This window comes from Gymnoscopelus microlampas (assembly GCF_963454915.1).
Source record: "Gymnoscopelus microlampas genome assembly, chromosome: 5".
NCBI classification, from domain to species: Eukaryota; Metazoa; Chordata; class Actinopteri; order Myctophiformes; family Myctophidae; genus Gymnoscopelus; species Gymnoscopelus microlampas.
In genome coordinates, this window is record NC_139942.1 from 1,081,003 (window position 1) to 1,099,458 (window position 18,456).

Below are 18,456 nucleotides of genomic sequence, written 5' to 3' on the forward strand. Positions count from 1 at the left end.
TTTGAAAAACATTTAAATCCAGGATTTCTGAGCAATTTGCATGAAACTGTGTCAAATACATGTTTGAGGCCCTTTTTCACAGGTTCAGGTGTGTTGGTTCAATAGCTTGATCGCTTAATCATCTGCCTTGAAACCATAGGGTAGCCGGTTCGAATCCCACCTCAGGTAGTCTTAATTATAATTGCATTGCACACAACATGACTATATCAATGAATACATGTGCAATTGTTAAAGATGACGAGAAATGAATACTTGAAAGTAGTTATTTTCAATGTATGACGTACTTCATTCGCGCTTTTGTTTTGTTTTGTTGGATTCTCCCTTTTCACTGTCTAAGGCTGTGTATTGGATAGCTCCACCAGTATGTGTGAGTCTCATGTGCCAAAGGTCCCTGGTTCGAATCCCACTTATTACAGTTCACATTTAAATTGCATTGTACAAAACATGACCCTGTTAATTCAGACATGTGCAATGTTTAGACAATAACACGAAATGCTTTCGAGAGTAGTTGTTTTTTATGTATGACATACTTTCTTGTGAAAATAGACGATCTACAATCTCACACCTTTTTAGATAGCAACGCGTTGTGAGCTTGTAGATCGACTATTTTCCACTAGTTTCCATTCCGAAATATATTGAGCAGTTTGAAAAACATTTAAACCAAGGATTTCTGAGCAATTTGCGTGGAAGTGTGTCATGTGTGTAAACTCCCTTTTCACTAGTACAGGTCTGTTGGCCCAATGGCTTAATCATCTGCCTTGAAACCACAGGGTTCCTGGTTCGAATCCCACGTCATGTAGAATTCATTATAATTGCATTGCACACAACATGACTGTATCAATGAATACATGTGCAATTGTTAACCAGTAAACTCCGCCCTTAGATTGTCTGCAATTTTGAGCAGTTTGAAAAACATTTAAATCCACTATTTCTGAGCAATTTGCGTGAAAGTGTGTCATGTGTGTGAACTCCCTTTTCATCAGTTCGGGTCTGTTGGCCCAATGGCTTAATCATCTGCCTTGATACCAGAGGGTCGCCGGTTCAAATCTCACCTCATGCAGACCTCAACTCAATTGCATTGCACACAACATGACTGTATCAATGAATGACCAATGCCGACAGACGTGAGCAAGCAGATTTTCCATAAGTGAAAACGTTAAGCTTTTTATAAGCCAATGAAAATTGCAGTTTTATGACAATTATTCATCTGCCCCTAAAACATACATGCAGACTCGCATTTGTTTGACACTTTGCAATATTGTAGAAGGTCATTCCAAGTATCACTGAAACCAATCTTACTCCAATTGGTCAAAGGGGGGCGCTATAGCAATTTTTTGAAAATGCAAACTGTAAACAGGCAAAAGTCATGCCTCGTTTGGCCGACAGCCGTTAAACCTGCTTACACATGTGCCTTGACTCATGAGGAACACATGTATCACTTTGACCAGTAAGCTCTGCCCTTAGATTGTCTGCAATTTTGAGCAGTTTGAAAAACATTTAAATCCAGGATTTCTGAGCAATTTGCGTGAAAGTGTGTCATGTGTTTGAACTCCCTTTTCACTAGTTCAGGTGTGTAGGTTCAATAGCTTGATAGCTTAATCATCTGCCTTGAAACCACAGGGTTGCTGGTTCGAATCCCACCTCAGGTAGACTTCATTATAATTGCATTGCACACAACATGACTGTATCAATGAGGAACATATCTATCACTTTGACCAGTAAGCTCCGCCCTTAGATTGTCTGCAATTTTGAGCAGTTTGAAAAACATTTAAATCCAGCATTTCTGAGCAATTTGCGTGAAAGTGTGTCATGTGTGTGAACTCCTTTTTCATCAGTTCGGGTCTGTTGGCCCAATGGCTTAATCATCTGCCTTGATACCACAGGGTCGCTGGTTCAAATCTCACCTCATGCAGACCTCAACTCAATTGCATTGCACACAACATGACTGTATCAATGCATGTGCAATTGTTAAAGATAAGGAGAAATGCATACTTGAAAGTAGTTCTTTTCAATGTATGACGTAATTCATTTGCCCTTTTGTTTTGTGTTGTTGGATTCTCCTTTCTCACTATCTGATGCTGTCGATTCAATAGCTCCACCAGTAGAGTGTGAGAGTGTCAACAGACACCATCAGGGAGGCCATATCTCTAGCTCAATGAGAAGAGAGGCAGCCTGTGAATCCATAGGTCGCTGGTTCGATCCCTGTCCCCAACAATGCGTTGAGGTGATCATCATTTGGAATTCCCCCTATTCCCATGGATTGGATCCACCCCTCTCACTCATCACCAATCACACCTGCCACATGCACAGTACAATTTTTAGGTACTTTTACTTTACTACTCTACTCTACTGCAATTACAGCAGATGACAGCTTTAGTTACTTGTTACTTTGCAGATGTAATTATTAATACAACACCTACAGTAACCACATACAGCCGATCTACAATGTGACGCGTTATGAGCTTGTATGTATATAATAAGCAACCCATGCTGTATGATAACTTACCACATATGAAATCCAATTCTGTCTATCCAATGGCTCAGTCTGTACTGTGGCCATAGCTGAGTGGTTAGTGAGCCCACCTAGGGAGCCAGAGGCCCTGGTTGCCCCAGGTACGATTCCAGGCCAGGCCAGCAAATGTGTCGATGAAATGAAATTTGTCCCTGAGCAAGACTCTTAACCCCTAATTGCTCACAGGCCCTCATTGGAAACAAGACCGCAAGGACTTTCATGAACGGACCTGGAATTATCCTTATCCTTTACACTGTCTACCCACAAGTCTATAGGTCCCTGGTTCAAACCTCAATTTAACCGGTCCAAATATAATTTACTGAACAAAAATCATGACTTTGTTAATTAATGCATGTTCACTTCTTCTCTCTCGCTCTCTCTCTTACTGCCTCTCTTTCTCACTGCCTCTCTCTCTCTCTCTCCCTCTCTCTCTCTCTCTCTCTCTCTCTCTCTTTCTTTTCTCTCTCTCTCTCTCTCTCTCTCTCTCTCTCTCTCTCTCTCTCTCTCTCTCTCTCTCTCTCTCTCTCTCTCTCTCTCTCTCCCCTTCTCTCTCTCTCTCCCTCTCCCTCTCCCTCTCTCTCTCTCTCTCTCTCTCTCTGTCACTGTCTGTCTGTCTGCCAGTCTGCCACTCTGTCACTGTCTGTCTGTCTGCCAGTCTGCCACTCTGTCACTGTCTGTCTGTCTGTCTGTCTGTCTGCCAGTCTGCCAGTCTGCCACTCTGTCACTCTGTCACAGTCTGTCTGTCTGCCAGTCTGCCACTCTGTCACTGTCTGTCTGTCTGCCAGTCTGCCACTCTGTCACTGTCTGTCTGTCTGCCAGTCTGCCACTCTGTCACTGTCTGTCTGTCTGCCAGTCTGCCAGTCTGCCACAGTCTGTCTGTCTGCCAGTCTGCCACTCTGTCACTGTCTGTCTGTCTGCCAGTCTGCCACTCTGCCACTCTGTCACAGTCTGTCTGTTTGTCTGTCTGCCACTCTGTCACAGTCTGCCAGTCTGCCAGTCTGTCACAGTCTGCCAGTCTGCCACTCTGTCACTGTCTGTCTGTCTGCCAGTCTGCCAGTCTGCCACAGTCTGTCTGTCTGCCAGTCTGCCAGTCTGCCACAGTCTGTCACAGTCTGCCAGTCTGCCAGTCTGCCAGTCTGCCACTCTGTCACAGTCTGCCAGTCTGCCACTCTGTCAAAGTCTGCCAGTCTGCCAGTCTGCCACTCTGTCACAGTCTGCCAGTATTCTCGAAACCGCTCATTGCTGCTTGCAGCTATATTTTTACTTTTATGTTTGTTTAGGTATTAAAAGGGTCTTAAAAGTCCTTCCATTGCCACTTAACTGTCATCTGGGGACCCCCCAAAAAATCACTTGAGCCCCCACCCGGGGGTCCCGGCCAACAGGTTGAGAACCAGTGGACTAGGATCATACATATACCTGCCACAGTGCCACATCATCTTTGGCTCTTCTCCACTACCAACCATAACCCAGAACATTCCAGCACCTCAAACTGTTCTGTGATGATAATTTTTTTTGTCTAACCCGTTTAGACCGGGAAAGTATCCGTGTCATTTTAGATTTCTATTCAATAATAGCAGATATACAAGCTCAAAGCGCGGCAATGAGAAAATCTGAAGAATTGTGAAAATGTGTGCAAATCTTTAAATATTTTTTTTTAAAGCGAACATTTGTAAAATGTTTTGTTTCAGGGACCCCCCAGAAGCCAAGATTTTAGTTGTGGGATCGCTTTAGTGATCACACTAATGTTATCTTCACTAGTTATTGTGGGATCGCTTTTTGTGGGATCGCTTTAGCGATCACACTAATGTTATTGCCACTATTTATTATTCCGCCCGTTTTCGGATTGGTCAAGCTTCACGTGACATCACAATATGTAATATAAATAGGTAAGACAGAATTAATCAGGAAAAGTACTTTCTAGTGTGATACTATCAACATTCTTAGCGATCCCACACTGTTTCTTCAGGAACAGTACTTTCTAGTTAAAAATGTTGTTTCCAAAAATATATGTATTCAAAGATTTGCACAAAATTAATGTTCGAGATAAAAAAAAAAAAATCAGATCTACAAGCTCATAGCGTGGCACTCGTTGCCGCGCTATGAGCTTGTATATCTGCTATTGTTGAATAGCCCAAAGTATTATAATTCTATTATAATCAGAACCACCCCCTGAAGGGGGAGGTATGTCTTTAGTTTAGCCCTATATAGGGTCTTCAGCCCTATATACATTTCGGCCATTTGAAAATAGCTGATCTACAAGCTCACAATGCCCTATATACATTTCGGCCATTTGAAAATAGCCGATCTACAAGCTCACAATGTGTCGCGATGCGACTCATTGAGAACTTGTAGATCTGCTATTTTCAAATGGCCGAATATATGTTATACATCTGAAAACTTGTGAAACAGGACATTCTGCATAGTGAGTGCTTTTATTGCTTCAAGTACATTTTTATACCAATACTTTTGTACTTTTACTCAAGTAAATTTTGACTTGTAACAGAGTATTTCTACATTGCAGTATTGATACTTTTACTTAAGTAAAAAAATGTAGTACTTTTTCCAGTAGTTATGTTGTTTGTGTGTTTACAGAAAGGGCCAAGGTTTTCTGGTCAGGAGTGGAAGTTGACCAGGTGTTTGATGAAGTTGATGAATACCTGTTTCACCTGAGATTCAGCATCACACACAACATTGCTACTGATACAGGTAAAACACACACACACACACACACACACACACACACACACACACACACACACACACACACACACACACACACACACACACACACACACACTTGTACTTTTATCTAAGTGAATGTTGAAGTAAAGTAAGTAAAACGTGTGAGTACTTCTTCCACTGCTGAATGTCTCCTGCTTTTAATATCAGACCAGCAACATTGGATATGGTAATATTGGATGCATTTATCCAACAAGATAAAGTTTGTGACTTTTGACTGGAGTTTATATTAGCACAGAGCGCACACCGCAGGCAGGGAGGCATGCGTTAATCCGACAGACCTTTTCTCCGACTATGTGGCATCCGCGTGCGGTTAGGGTTAGGGTGCGGGTTTGGTTCGGGTTTAGTATTGGAAACGTCGGAGCGCTGCGCTGTCGGAGGAATGCGCTGTCGGACTAACGTACTGCACCCCCGCAGGCAGATCAAAAGGCAGCGCAGTGTGCACAGCTGAAAGTTACCCCATTAAGACCTGAGGCCGATTATACAAATGCCTTCTAAATCAGGGTTTCTCAAACTGTTTTATACCACGACCCCATATTAGGAGTTTTTTCTTTTGGCGTACTTGTACAACCCGCTCATATTGAACATAAGTCCTGAGTAAATTAAGTTAAATATATCTGCTAGTTTTGAGAACCACTGTTCTAAATCCTAAGATTTTTCTGGAAAATTATTTCAGATTATGCTGTATTGTTTCAAGTATACTGTGGCGAACGGCAGGGCAAGGAGACGATAACTACTTCTCTCATCAAAAAGAACGGCTTTATTTCCCTTTTTCTGTTTACAAAAACGGCATATTCAATGGATGCTTTTGCTTTCTTAATATTTGCAACAACAACACACACTTTTCCTCTCTTTACTTCCTGTATAAACACAACACGGCTGCAAGGCATGCCGGGAAACTCTTAAAGGGACATAGACCTAATAACAGTGCAGCTCCGTCGCTACAATACTGAATATAACTCAAATCTAAAATGGCACAGATGCTTTCCTGGTTTGAGTGGGTTAATGAACTGCCCATCTGTATGGATGTAATGGCATTGGTGTTGGATATAACCACAGTACTGTTTTAACAGAATATGTCCGTGCTCTGGATGTCATCACATTTCTGGATATTGAAGGGAATGGGATGAACCCAAAGAACCACACTATCTGCCCTGTGGTCATCACTTCAGGTATGGTACACACACACACACACACACACACACACACACACACACACACACACACACACACACACACACACACACACACACACACACACACACACACACACACACACACATACACACACACACACACACACACACACACACTTATTTAATGAGTGCAACCCCGCGGTATGCATCACATACCTGTGGTATGGGGCATAGCAGTGGCGGCCATTTTGTGGTGTCACAGCTAGAAAACCCATACTTTTTTCCCCCATTTTCTCATTGGATATCATTGGATTTCATTGGATTTCATTAGATCAAATCGACAGGAAGTGATGCCCCCACAGCCTAGGAAACTTGTGGATAGATTTCCAAAAATATCTATTTAAATTAGTTTAAGCCTGGAACCAAGCCATCCAGGCTCTCGGTGAATCAAATTCTGTGTCAAAACATATTTGAATATTTAATTACATTATCCTACATATAATTTAAGGAATGTCATCAGTCAGTCATCAAGTCATCAGTCTTGCTTGGTTCTCCTCAGTGGCTTAAAGGAGGAGTTCACCCAAAAAATGACTTATTGTCTATCAATTGCACACCCTATGAAGCCTTGAATCCATGGATTATTTTTTGTTTTTGTGGCATTCCTAAGCTAATCATTTGATTCCCGTCTCCTAGTGGCTAATGTATCCGGTAGGAGACACAAAGTAGATTATTTGTGTCTCCTACCGGAAATACACACGGTCATCAAATTATTGTCTTAGGAATGCCACAAAAAAAAAATATCCATGAAATCAAGGCTTCATGGGGTGTGTAATTGATAGAAAATAAGTAATTTTTTGGGTGAACTCCTCCTTTAAGCAATTGCTCTGCACTTACACGTGGCCATTGATCATAAGCATACAGACCGTGAGGAAGCCCCTTTTTCTCTTCGCTACAATTGAACATGTTTATTTGCGTTTTGCTGTAAACAACGGACATTCTGAGCTCGGCCGATGGGACTGTCGCCATGGTTACAGCCCCCCAGCCTATGAGAGCGCATGTGCTCAGTTTACTGCTGCTGGCCACGGAGCAGGTTACGCTCCTGTTCACCTAAGTACACCACAACAACGCATGGACAGGACCATATCATTTTCACAATGTAGTATATTGTACAAGTGTGAAACATAGTTGGAAGGTCCAGACAAGTACAAGTTCCTTAAGTTGGTTTATTGTATAAAACAGAGCACAGAAGTCAGCCTTGCTGCATGGTGTAGCCGTTGGAAGGGGCCGCGTACCAAGAGCAAGAGCAAGAGCAAAAGCAAGGGCCAGGTTTCTTTGTCCTCACAGTATTTATATCTAGACTTCACATGTGTGTCTATGCACTTGCATACGTTGCCTTAGTGTGTGATGTTGGATGTGCACAGAGCTAGGTGTGTGTGCTACAGTACATGTGTGTGTGTGTGTGTGTGTGTGTGTGTGTGTGTGTGTGTGTGTGTGTGTGTGTGTGTGTGTGTGTGTGTGTGTGTGTGTGTGTGTGTGTGTGTGTGTGTGTGTGTGTGTGTGTGTGTGTGTGTGTGTGACGTAAACAGAGGAATGGTACGGGGATCTGGATGAACTCCCGATGTTTATAAGTGAGTCTGAGTCAGTCATTAATTGTACCTGTCCCAATGTTCTACTCTGGCTGGAATGTACTTATGTACATCGTGAGGCCTTCTACTAAAGACAGTGGGTGTCACCACTGTCCAGATCCTACATATTCCCCCCTACGAAGGGCCCTATAGGTCCTTCGTAAACAGGGTATAATGAAGAAAATCAAAACACACAAGTAGGTAAAACAAGCTAAAAACAAACAATTAAGAACAATACAAAACTAGACGCGTCGCAATTGGCAATTGCAAAGTGTGGTTGCGCCGACGCGGTCGGGACTCCAGTAATACACCGGGAGGAATACCGTCGGAGACTGCGCCAATTACATCGTCACGTCACTCCTGAGATCGCCTGCGTTTAATTTTGAGAGGATTGATCCCCCCCATTGATCAAACGGTTACATTTTGAGCATTCGTGGCGCCCCCTATGGATCAAAGTGGAAATCCTTTTGGAGATTGGTTTAGTATACCACCCTTGACATCAAATTTGGGATTGACCGGACGTTTCGTTCGTGATTTTTGGCATTTTTTGTCAAACGGCCCCTCCCGCTAACTTTGGAAGCCATTTACGGACGAACGGTACGGACTATCAAAATGCCGCTTGGATATCTTTATCGCATGGGTCCATAGATCACGTGTACCGATTTGTGTGAGATTTGGAACAAAATTGTAGGAAAAGGAGCAAAAAGTGTGTTTTGAAGAAAATTCAAAATGGCGGAAAATCTATCCTGACGCAAATGGGCGTGACCTATATGGGGAGATGCGTTGTGACCCAAGGAATCCAGAGCTACAGTTACCAAATATGGTAACTGTAGCTCTTACGGTTTCTGAGAAAAAAATACTTGAACTTGAGTTTTGTCACTTTTCCATTAAAGTGGATGGGGAAATTTAATGCACTAATAAATCAATATCAATAAAACTATGCAACCAATCTCTTAACAAAATACAAGCACACGATTCCCGGTGAAGCCGGTCATTTTGATGTATGGCACTAAATTGGGAAAAATAAACTGTGGGAGGAGATGCGGTTTGATGTAAAGTTTATCTATAAATAAAGATATAAAGAAATAAAGTGTATAGAGTACTATAGTCTGGTTGCCACACTAATAACACAAAGACAATTCACACAACCCAACCATAAAAAAAACCAATTCAGTTGGTCACCGTCCCCCCTGGACAGTCAAACAACTGTAACACAATTAGGCCAACAAAAACATTAAGATTACATAGCTTCGTCATAAGGTGATTGACATCATATTTAAAGTAAAAATATTCAGACCTTATTACAAATCAAACAAAATATCAGAAGAAAGAAACGTGTCGACTAACATCCTGATGCGTATTTCGCCTGACACAGAAAGGCTAACTGGGACTAACTCACTTCAATCATGCTTAAAATACAAATCAACCCAAAACATTTCTACAGCTGACAGAGATTCATACCATACAGCAGACAGACAATCCCCTGTGTGCCAACGCATTTCCAATCAGTGCGTAGGATCCCTCTGTTGTTCCTTAAACTCTTGGAGAAAATGTTAAACATATCACAACATCACAATGAACCATGTACTCTCTCGGGACTTTCTACCCTCTCTAGTCACCATGTCCATACTTCAACAACGAAAATAAAAAACTCCACATTTAATACAAGAGACCAGAGAGTGAAACAAAATCCTTCACAACACTGCAACAATATTGGCTGCCCAAATCACCATCATCACAAACATATAACCAACATTCATCCAACAAAACAGTAGGTGATACAGCTTAGTCTTCACTCACTTACAGAATAATAGATCTGTTGATTTGTGTAAGAACTCTCCCCAATCTGAAAATCTAGGACATGTAAGATAATACATCTGTTTGTACTTTAAATCTCTGTTTTTCAAGGTCAAGAGCGCACGAACCTCTGTCGGACAAGCTCAATTGAAACGTTAAAATGCCAGAGGTCAGTCCATAAAAACAAATAATCTTCATATTCGTGGCAAATACCTTGTTGACTCATTTTTCTTCCACATGTCAACTTTCCCCTAATACGCCTCATGGTAATTTAATCAGCTAAATATCAACAAAACATGTAACATTAAAACAACATGTTGTAAAGATAGACAAACATTGAAACTTGTTAAACCTTCCATCTGGTCCAAAAACACAAAGTCCAATCACATGGAGGAGAGATGGAGCCTGTGTCAGAGGTACAGAACGGGTGGGGGCCGTCGGGGACTTGAGAGCGGGCTAAAGAGAGAGAGAGAGAGAGACCCTGCCGTGGGCCTAGTAGGCACAAACGCATTCTCTCCCGCACTCACTAACGCACAACATGGTCCTGTTCATCTCTTCTTCGATACTGTTGCTTTTGAAGTCCTTTTGTCAATGTCAATTTCATGGTGGCACCCTTGCTGCAGCCGTTCGTGTCAGCCAGCAAGCCAACGTGCTGCTGTCCTCTGTCCATTCTACTCTGAAGTTTTCCTTTCCCCCCCTTTTACGTCTTTTTATCTCTTTTTTTCTGTTTTTCCCTTCTTTGTTCCTGTCATGTCATCACAGGGTTGGTGCTGTGAGGTAGAGTTCTAGTGTCATCACACAACATGGTCCTGTTGATCTCTTCTTCGATACTGTTGCTTTTGAAGTCCTTTTGTCAATGTCAGTTTCATGGTGGCATCCCTTGCTGCAGCTGTTTGTGACAGACAGCAAGCCAAAGTGCTACTGTCCACTGTCCATTCTACTCTGAAGTTTTCCTTTCCCCCCCTTTTACGTCTTTTTTTCTTTTTTTTTCTTCTTCTTTGTTCCTGCCATGTCATCACAGGGTTGGTGCTGTGAGGTAGAGTTCTAGTGTCATCACAGGGTCGGTGCTGTGAGGTTCCCTTGTAGATCTGTTGAAAATCAGGTCGTGTCGATTTTCAATAGCTTGCTCCCCTGGTGGTGCCCCTCTGTGTAGGAAGATGGTCTGCATCTGGTCCAGATGAGCTTTCAAAAATCTTCTTCCCAAAAAAGAAAATCACAACTTGTACTCAACTCCTCAAGTTCTTTACGTGTGGCCCGGTCACAGACAACCAGTGGCCTCGGACACTGTTGTCTTATGTAGTATATTGTACAAGTGTGAAACATAGTTGGAAGGTCCAGACAAGTACAAGTTCCTTAAGTTGGTTTATTGTATAAAACAGAGCACAGAAGTCAGCCTTGCTGCATGGTGTAGCCGTAGGAAGGGGGCGCGTACCAAGAGCAAGAGCAAGAGCAAAAGCAAGAGCCAGGTTTCTTTGTCCTCACAGTATTTATATCTAGACTTCACATGTGTGTCTATGCACTTGCATACGTTGCCTTAGTGTGTGATGTTGGATGTGCACAGAGCTAGGTGTGTGTGCTACAGTACGTGTGTGTGTGTGTGTGTGTGTGTGTGTGTGTGTGTGTGTGTGTGTGTGTGTGTGTGTGTGTGTGTGTGTGTGTGTGTGTGTGTGTGTGTGTGTGTAACGTAAACAGAGGAATGGTACGGGGATCTGGATGAACTCCCGATGTTTATAAGTGAGTCTGAGTCAGTCATTAATTGTACCTGTCCCAATGTTCTACTCTGGCTGGAATGTACTTATGTACATCGTGAGGCCTTCTACTAAAGACAGTGGGTGTCACCACTGTCCAGATCCTACAACAACTACGCCAAAACACATCCCAATGTTTAATCCAGTGGTGAGAGGGACGGGTCCGGGTGTGTGTGTGTCCGCGACGGGTTGCGCACACGATGGCTGTGTGTGTGTGTGTGTGTGTGTGTGTGTGTGTGTGTGTGTGTGTGTGTGTGTGTGTGTGTGTTCGCGACACGTGCGTGTGCTGGAACTGTTTATGAGCAGGTGTCACTTTCCATCCCTGATATACTGTCTGTGCACAGTGCATAACCCCCACTGCACATACTTTGGGTGCTCATATCCCCGGACGGGTATGGTCTAGTATACAATATTTAATGAATACCCTTTTTTTGTGGTTTTCAAATATATTTTGACAGAGAATCAAATGTGTTATGGTCATGATTCATCAGGACCCTGGATGGCTTGGTTCCAGGCTTAAAATAATGTATATAAATATTTTCGGAAATCTCTATGGGGAAATGAATGGGTTTTCTATCTGTGGCACCACAAAATGGCCACCACTGCAATGCGTACGCCTCTTTAGGAGACTGGAAGCAGGTTGGAGTCTATTCATTCCAATGGAAGATGGAACGTGAACATTCACTTTACAGTGTTGTTTAACAGTTTTTTCAGTACAAATCATGTGAAACTCACAACAAGAGAGGTGAAACCGCTAAAGGAATACTGCACCCAATTACAGGTCTGCACAGGCCTAAAAGTAATGCCCTGTCCCGAGCCCTAAACACTCAGGCCGTTTGAAGCTTGGAGGTGTATTTTGGCTCATTGGCTAGCATTTAAAAAAACACTTCTTTACACCCTCTGTTCCCTCTGTTTTACATTCAACCTTCATCTACAACTCATGTCACATCAAAGTCCTTATCATAGATCTTCAACAGGGGGTCCTCAGAGTTACTACAGATACTACAGCCAAATCTTTGTGTGATAGGATCTTTTTTTCTTCTTTTTGTTTTTACATTAACCACTTGAACCCTAGCATCCCTATTCTGAGGAACATTAGCCAAAAATAGTAGTAGATACAATGTGAGCTTGTAGATCAGCTATTTTTGGCAAGAGGTTTGGTGTAGAGGGAAAAAAGAGCAAACCAAGTACAGAGCCAAAGGTCAAGTTTACTAATTATTGAGGGTTTACACAGTTAAATGTCTGAAAATAAACATCACCACACTGATGATAATCAATGAAGCTATCTATGAAAAAGTTTAATCAGCAACACAATTGTATACAATGTAGTGGTGGTCCCTGCTTCATCTTTCTCTCAGCCAAGAAAAGACCCCTACCTTATTTTATTCCTTCATTCCAGACCAGTGTGTGGAGTCCAGCCTGCATGTGAAGATAAGTTCTGCACAACCAACCAGGACCGTTTCTGTTAAACAGGAACCAGATGATGACCTGGACTTTAGTATGTTTCATGATCTCTATCTTGTTTGTTCCTGTTCTGTTGTAAGGTTATCGTCTTATCAACATTTAATATTGTCGCTGTTGGGCAGAAATCGTAAATGTGCTAAACAGTTACTTATCAAGAAGTGGGGAAAAAACCCTGTGTTCCAATGTATCCAATGTAGTTATTATTTACTCACAAAGTCTTCTTAATATTTTGTATTGGTTCAATATTTATAAAACCCACAGACACACTTAAAGGGGAATACCACGTATTTTCAACATTGAACTGGATAATTGATTGAGGTCATGTGATCAGTGACATACGCAGGGTGTACTTTTGGCTGAGGGGGTGGAGCCAAAAGTAAACCCTGCGTATGTCACTGATCACATGACCTCAATCAATTATCCTTTTCTAGGCAACACAGAAGGGGGGGGGGGGTACTTTGTTCTTATTTCCACACAACAGCTCTAAGGTGTATTAAAGACATAGTTCAATGTTGAAAATGAGCGGTCTTCCCCTTTAACCACTTCTGTTTTGAAAAAAAATGTTAGCCGATCTACAATATCATCAAATTATTTACATATTTATCAGCTTTATTGTCAAGTAAAAAAGTGTGTGAACCTTGTCTTCGTGCATAGTCTCCATCGTATCGTTATTTACAAAAAAAAGAAAGGGAAGAAGAGGGGAGGGGGGGGGGCAAGGGGGAAGCATACTACCGGATATCTATCCGGTGCAGTAAGTACCTGAGGTAAGACATAAGGGGCCCTATTTTGCGCATCTTAAGTACCAGGTCCTATGACTTAACTTAAGACCACTCAACATAGCCAAACAGCATTTGCCACGCCTCCAGGTCTTAAGTTAAGTCATAAGACCTGGTACTTACAACGCGCAAGATAGGGCCCAAGGTACAGAGACACATGCACATACATGCACGTGCACACACACACACACACACACACACACACACACACACACACACACACACACACACACACACACACACACACACACACACACACACACACATTTTAAATACTTTATTTGATTCCACAAATGACATTTCATAAACAGGGAAACAAATATATTAGGGTCAATTATTACTGAGCGCTCATGGATACACATAGCACCTCCTTCTCCACACTGCTAAGCTGCCAATAACTGCTGAAATAGAGCAATATTTTGCAACTTGTTTGGCTCTTGACCTTGACAAACCAGCAATCTGCAGGCCTCTAGTGGTACATTTATGTACATGTCCCAGGCTTCCCAATATCATCACACTATACCTACAGTTGTAGCCAAGGCCGGTGATGATTTCAAGTAGTGGTTGGTATTTCACATACTTATCTTGGAACGCCTGGTCCATGTACAGGTCAAAGACACAGCCTACCTCTAGCATCAGCACCTCCTTATGGCTGGTGTCAACAAAAACAATGTCAGGTGTATTGGGGATGAGAGCAAAGATATCACAGGTAGACTCAAACCACTCTGGTAATACTCGCCTATCTTCTATATATACATTTCTAAACCCAAAACCCCCAAAAAAAACCTGCCACTGTGTGGGACTAAACACAAAAACAACATATCAATGTCACTAACAAGACACGCCACAACGTGCAGAATTACTACGCGCAGTCTGTAGGCCACTTCATACTGCTCAGCACACATCTGCCCCCTCGCAGCATAATTAATTGCGGCCAACACAAACTCACAACATTACAGTCGGCCATGTTGTTCCTTAGCGTCATCGCCGACCACCGCCCAACGAGACCCAAGTGAGGTCAGACAACACACTCCATATTTGGGCATAGCTCCATTGGGAACATCTCCTATTATGGCTTTATATAACCGCCCAACGAGACCCAAGTGAGGTCAGACAACACACTCCATATTTGGGCATAGCTCCATTGGGAACATCTCCTATTATGGCTTTATATATTATAGAGACCAACAAACACAAAGCCCCGCGCAGCGGCTAGTGCTTATACAATACTGAACTAGCAGGCATGATGTTTCGGACTGCGTCGGACACAATATCAACGATGCGGTCATGGCGGGCTATGTACAGCTGTTTGTATGCATGGCATCCATTTGTTATGTGTGCAATAGATTCTAGATGTTGTGAATCTTGATGGTTCAGACAGAATGGATTGTGAGTGTGAGGGTACCAGGTAGACAGATTGTATTTAGTGGGTAGTACTTGCAGTCTCGCTTTGATGGTACATTTTAACACATCCTCACCAACAGCAGTGTTCTTAAAAACTGAGTGTGAAACTGAATGGTCAGCAAATTCTAGACATGCAAGTTTCCCCTGCATTCTAAGCCCACACCAGTGCTGCCTGATCTCAGCCTGACTTGCATTTAGCAGGACTCTCCTTGCAGACTCTCTGGTCAGTTTGTTGGTTTCTCCCTGTTGCGTGGTGATGGTGGCCTCCACAGCTACACAAGGGTCTGTGACCAGTTCATCAGAGACAGGGACAGTGTGAGTGTTGTGTTTTGTCCATTTCAGCTGAACTCCAGACTGGTTGCAGAGGTCATTGAGGTCTGGCCAATCAGACCAGGCCCCAAAACCCTTGTCCTGTGAGTCCAGTTTCCCAGACTCTCTTTAAACCTGTAAAAAGCATTTAGAGCTAAACCTGTAAAATTCAACACACACACACACACACACACACACACACACACACACACACACACACACACACACACACACACACACACACACACACACACACACAGAGAGAGTCATCTGTATATCAGAAAATGTTTTCCATGGCTTTGTGGTTTCCTAGATCCATGTGGTTTCAGAGCTAAGTCTTCTGTTTATTGTAAAAGCCAAGCTATTATAGTGAGAGAAAAAACTGAACACACCACTCATCACTAAAAACACCACTCATCTGTAGACTTGGATAAGGTGCTGGAGCCAAAAGGAAACCAAAATGAACAATAATAGGCAGCCTTTGCACACTCAAAACTGTGCACAATCTGATTTCAGTCATAGACCTTCTTCTTCTTCTTCTTAACTCATTCAGTGCCAGACTTATTTCTGTCTGTGTTGTCCCAGTGCCAGAGATTTTTTCAAGGTAAAAAAAAAGTGTTTAGGAAGCGAGATACAGCCTTTTTCATTAAGAAGTTAAATAAGAAAGTGAATGGAGCAGCACATTTTCAAATCATGATATCTTGGGTTCAGAACATTTTTTATTATTATTATTATTATTATCATTATTTTTATGACGTCTTAGACGTCACGTGGCGCTCAGGGCTTAACAATGGCGATAAAAACGGACGTCTTAGACGTCATGTGGCACTGAATGAGTTGCGTTAAGTGTTAATATCCAATGGTAAGATTCCATGGCCAGAGAAACTGCAGCTAAGGAGTCTGGTAGTATAGTAATAGAGTGTAGTATAATAACAGAGGCAACACTGCAGAGGAAACACTGTATGAGAAAATGTAGTTCAAACATGTATTTGTTTTGTTTTTTCTCATTGTATCTTCTTCCTAGACTTCCTGTACCTCCAGGTATGTAAAGAGGAGGTTTACCCTGAACAGCAGGAGAGGAGCCCAAGTCTGGTCCAGGATGAACCAGAACCTCCACAGATTAAAGAGGAACAGGAGGAGCTACTTTTAAGACCAGAGGAGGCGGATGGGTCAACAATGACATTACTAGCAGTGAAACGTGAAGATGATGATGAAAACAGAGAGACAGAGCCTGTAGCCAGCACCTCAACTGAACACATGAAAACACAAACTTATGTAGAGGGCTGTGGAACATCAAAAACTTATGTAGAGGACTGTGGAACATCAAAAAAAGCTAATGATGACCAGCTCCTCTCTTCACACTGTTCTGAATCTGACACTGAAGACAGTGATGAGTGGGAGTCATTGAGCAAAACACCATCCAAAGACCCGAAATCATCAACAAATAAAATAAATAAAAGTTTTACTTGTACAGTTTGTGGCAAAGGGTTTAGTAATCTGAAAACACACATGATGACTCATACAGGGGAAAAGCCCTTTGCTTGTACAGTTTGTGGAAAAGGTTGTGTTCATAGGGGTGAGTTAAAACAACACATGAGGGCTCATACAGGGGAAAGGCCCTTTACTTGTGCAGATTGTGACAGCAGCTTTAGTCAAATGGGTTCTCTAAAAACCCACATGAGGACTCATACAGGGGAAAAACCCTTTACTTGTACAGTTTGTGGAAAAGGCTTTGGTCACATCAGTCATCTAAAAGAACACATGAGGAGTCACACAGGGGAAAGGCCCTTTATTTGTACAGTTTGTGGCAAAGGCTGCCGTCGAAGGGTTGCTCTAAAAAGACACATGAGGTCCCATACGGGGGAAAAACCCTTTTCTTGTAATGTTTGTGACAAAGGTTGTGGTCAAATGAGTGATCTAGAAACACATATGAGAGGTCACACGCGGGGAAACCCCTTTTTTTGTGCATTGTGTGATAAAGGCTTTAGTGAAATGCGTAACCTAAAAACACATATGAGGACCCATACACTAGAAAAGCCCTTTGCTTGTATGGTTTGTCGCAAGGGCTTTGGTCGAAACTTTGACCTGAAAAGACATATGAGGACTCACACAGGGGAAAAGCCCTTTACTTGTACAGTGTGTAACAAAGGCTTTGGTCAAAAGGGTCATTTAAAAGAACACATGAGGACTCATGCAGGGGAAATGCAATTTACCAAAACTAAAGGTGAAGAAGTAGTAGTAGTTGTAGTAGGGTAGTTCCAATTGAGAATGTTGGGTCAAATTGGTCATTATTACTGCGACTTAGTAAGTGTTTTGTTAGAATGTTCCATTCTTTATGAATAGTCAACTGTGTCATATCACAGGTTTACATGTGTAAAAAAAGGAATAGAATTGTGCTCTATGGTATACTAGAACTTCAGGCCACTTTACATCTAGCCCTATAGTGCGTTGATCAGAGCTTTTGTCATCGAGTTAGGGCTATTTCAAGGGTTAAACAAAGTTTTTTTACACTGCTGCAGTGCCCCATATGAGAGCAATTAACTTTTTTTGATGTGGCTATTCTCATGCTAGATCCATGAACAGTGTTTGTGCCAAATTTAGTGTGGGTTGGAGCATCGGTGTGCCTGTGGCACCTTGGGGCATCTGACGGACACCTGGGGGCAACATGTAGCCGCTGGTATTACAATTCTCATGGCAGATCCTTGAACAGTGTTTGTGCCAAGTTTGCTGTCGATTGCACCAACTGTGGAAGGCCCCGTCTGGTTTAACTGCCGATCAAAAAACGGTGCGCCTCCTAAGTCTGGATGTTATGTGTGTGACATCAACCCAGCCATTAGGCAATTTTATTATAGGATTACAGTGCATTAATGTACAGTGACTGAGCATAAGGTTATGCATTAATATAGATCAATTCATGCCTGTTATTAGATTCTAATAAACATCGTG

General features: G+C 42.3%; 1 protein-coding gene across 3 annotated transcripts in view; it reads left to right on the forward strand.

The window, feature by feature from the left end:
- LOC311044744 (histone-lysine N-methyltransferase SETDB2-like) overlaps positions 1–18,134 on the forward strand; it is a 34,994-nt gene extending 16,860 nt beyond the window's left edge. The window contains exons 2-5 of one of the 3 annotated variants that reach the window (XM_084056506.1): positions 5,105–5,218; positions 6,325–6,423; positions 12,962–13,055; positions 16,535–18,134. In XM_084056506.1, the coding sequence (XP_083912632.1) occupies positions 5,105–5,218; positions 6,325–6,423; positions 12,962–13,026 (278 nt within the window). In that variant the 3' untranslated portion in view covers positions 13,027–13,055; positions 16,535–18,134. Of the gene's footprint in view, positions 1–5,081; positions 5,219–6,324; positions 6,424–12,961; positions 13,273–16,534 lie in introns of those variants that run through there. The other 2 variants (XR_014600734.1, XM_084056505.1) reach the window with 2 other exon arrangements.
- Positions 18,135–18,456: the final 322 nt, after the last annotated feature.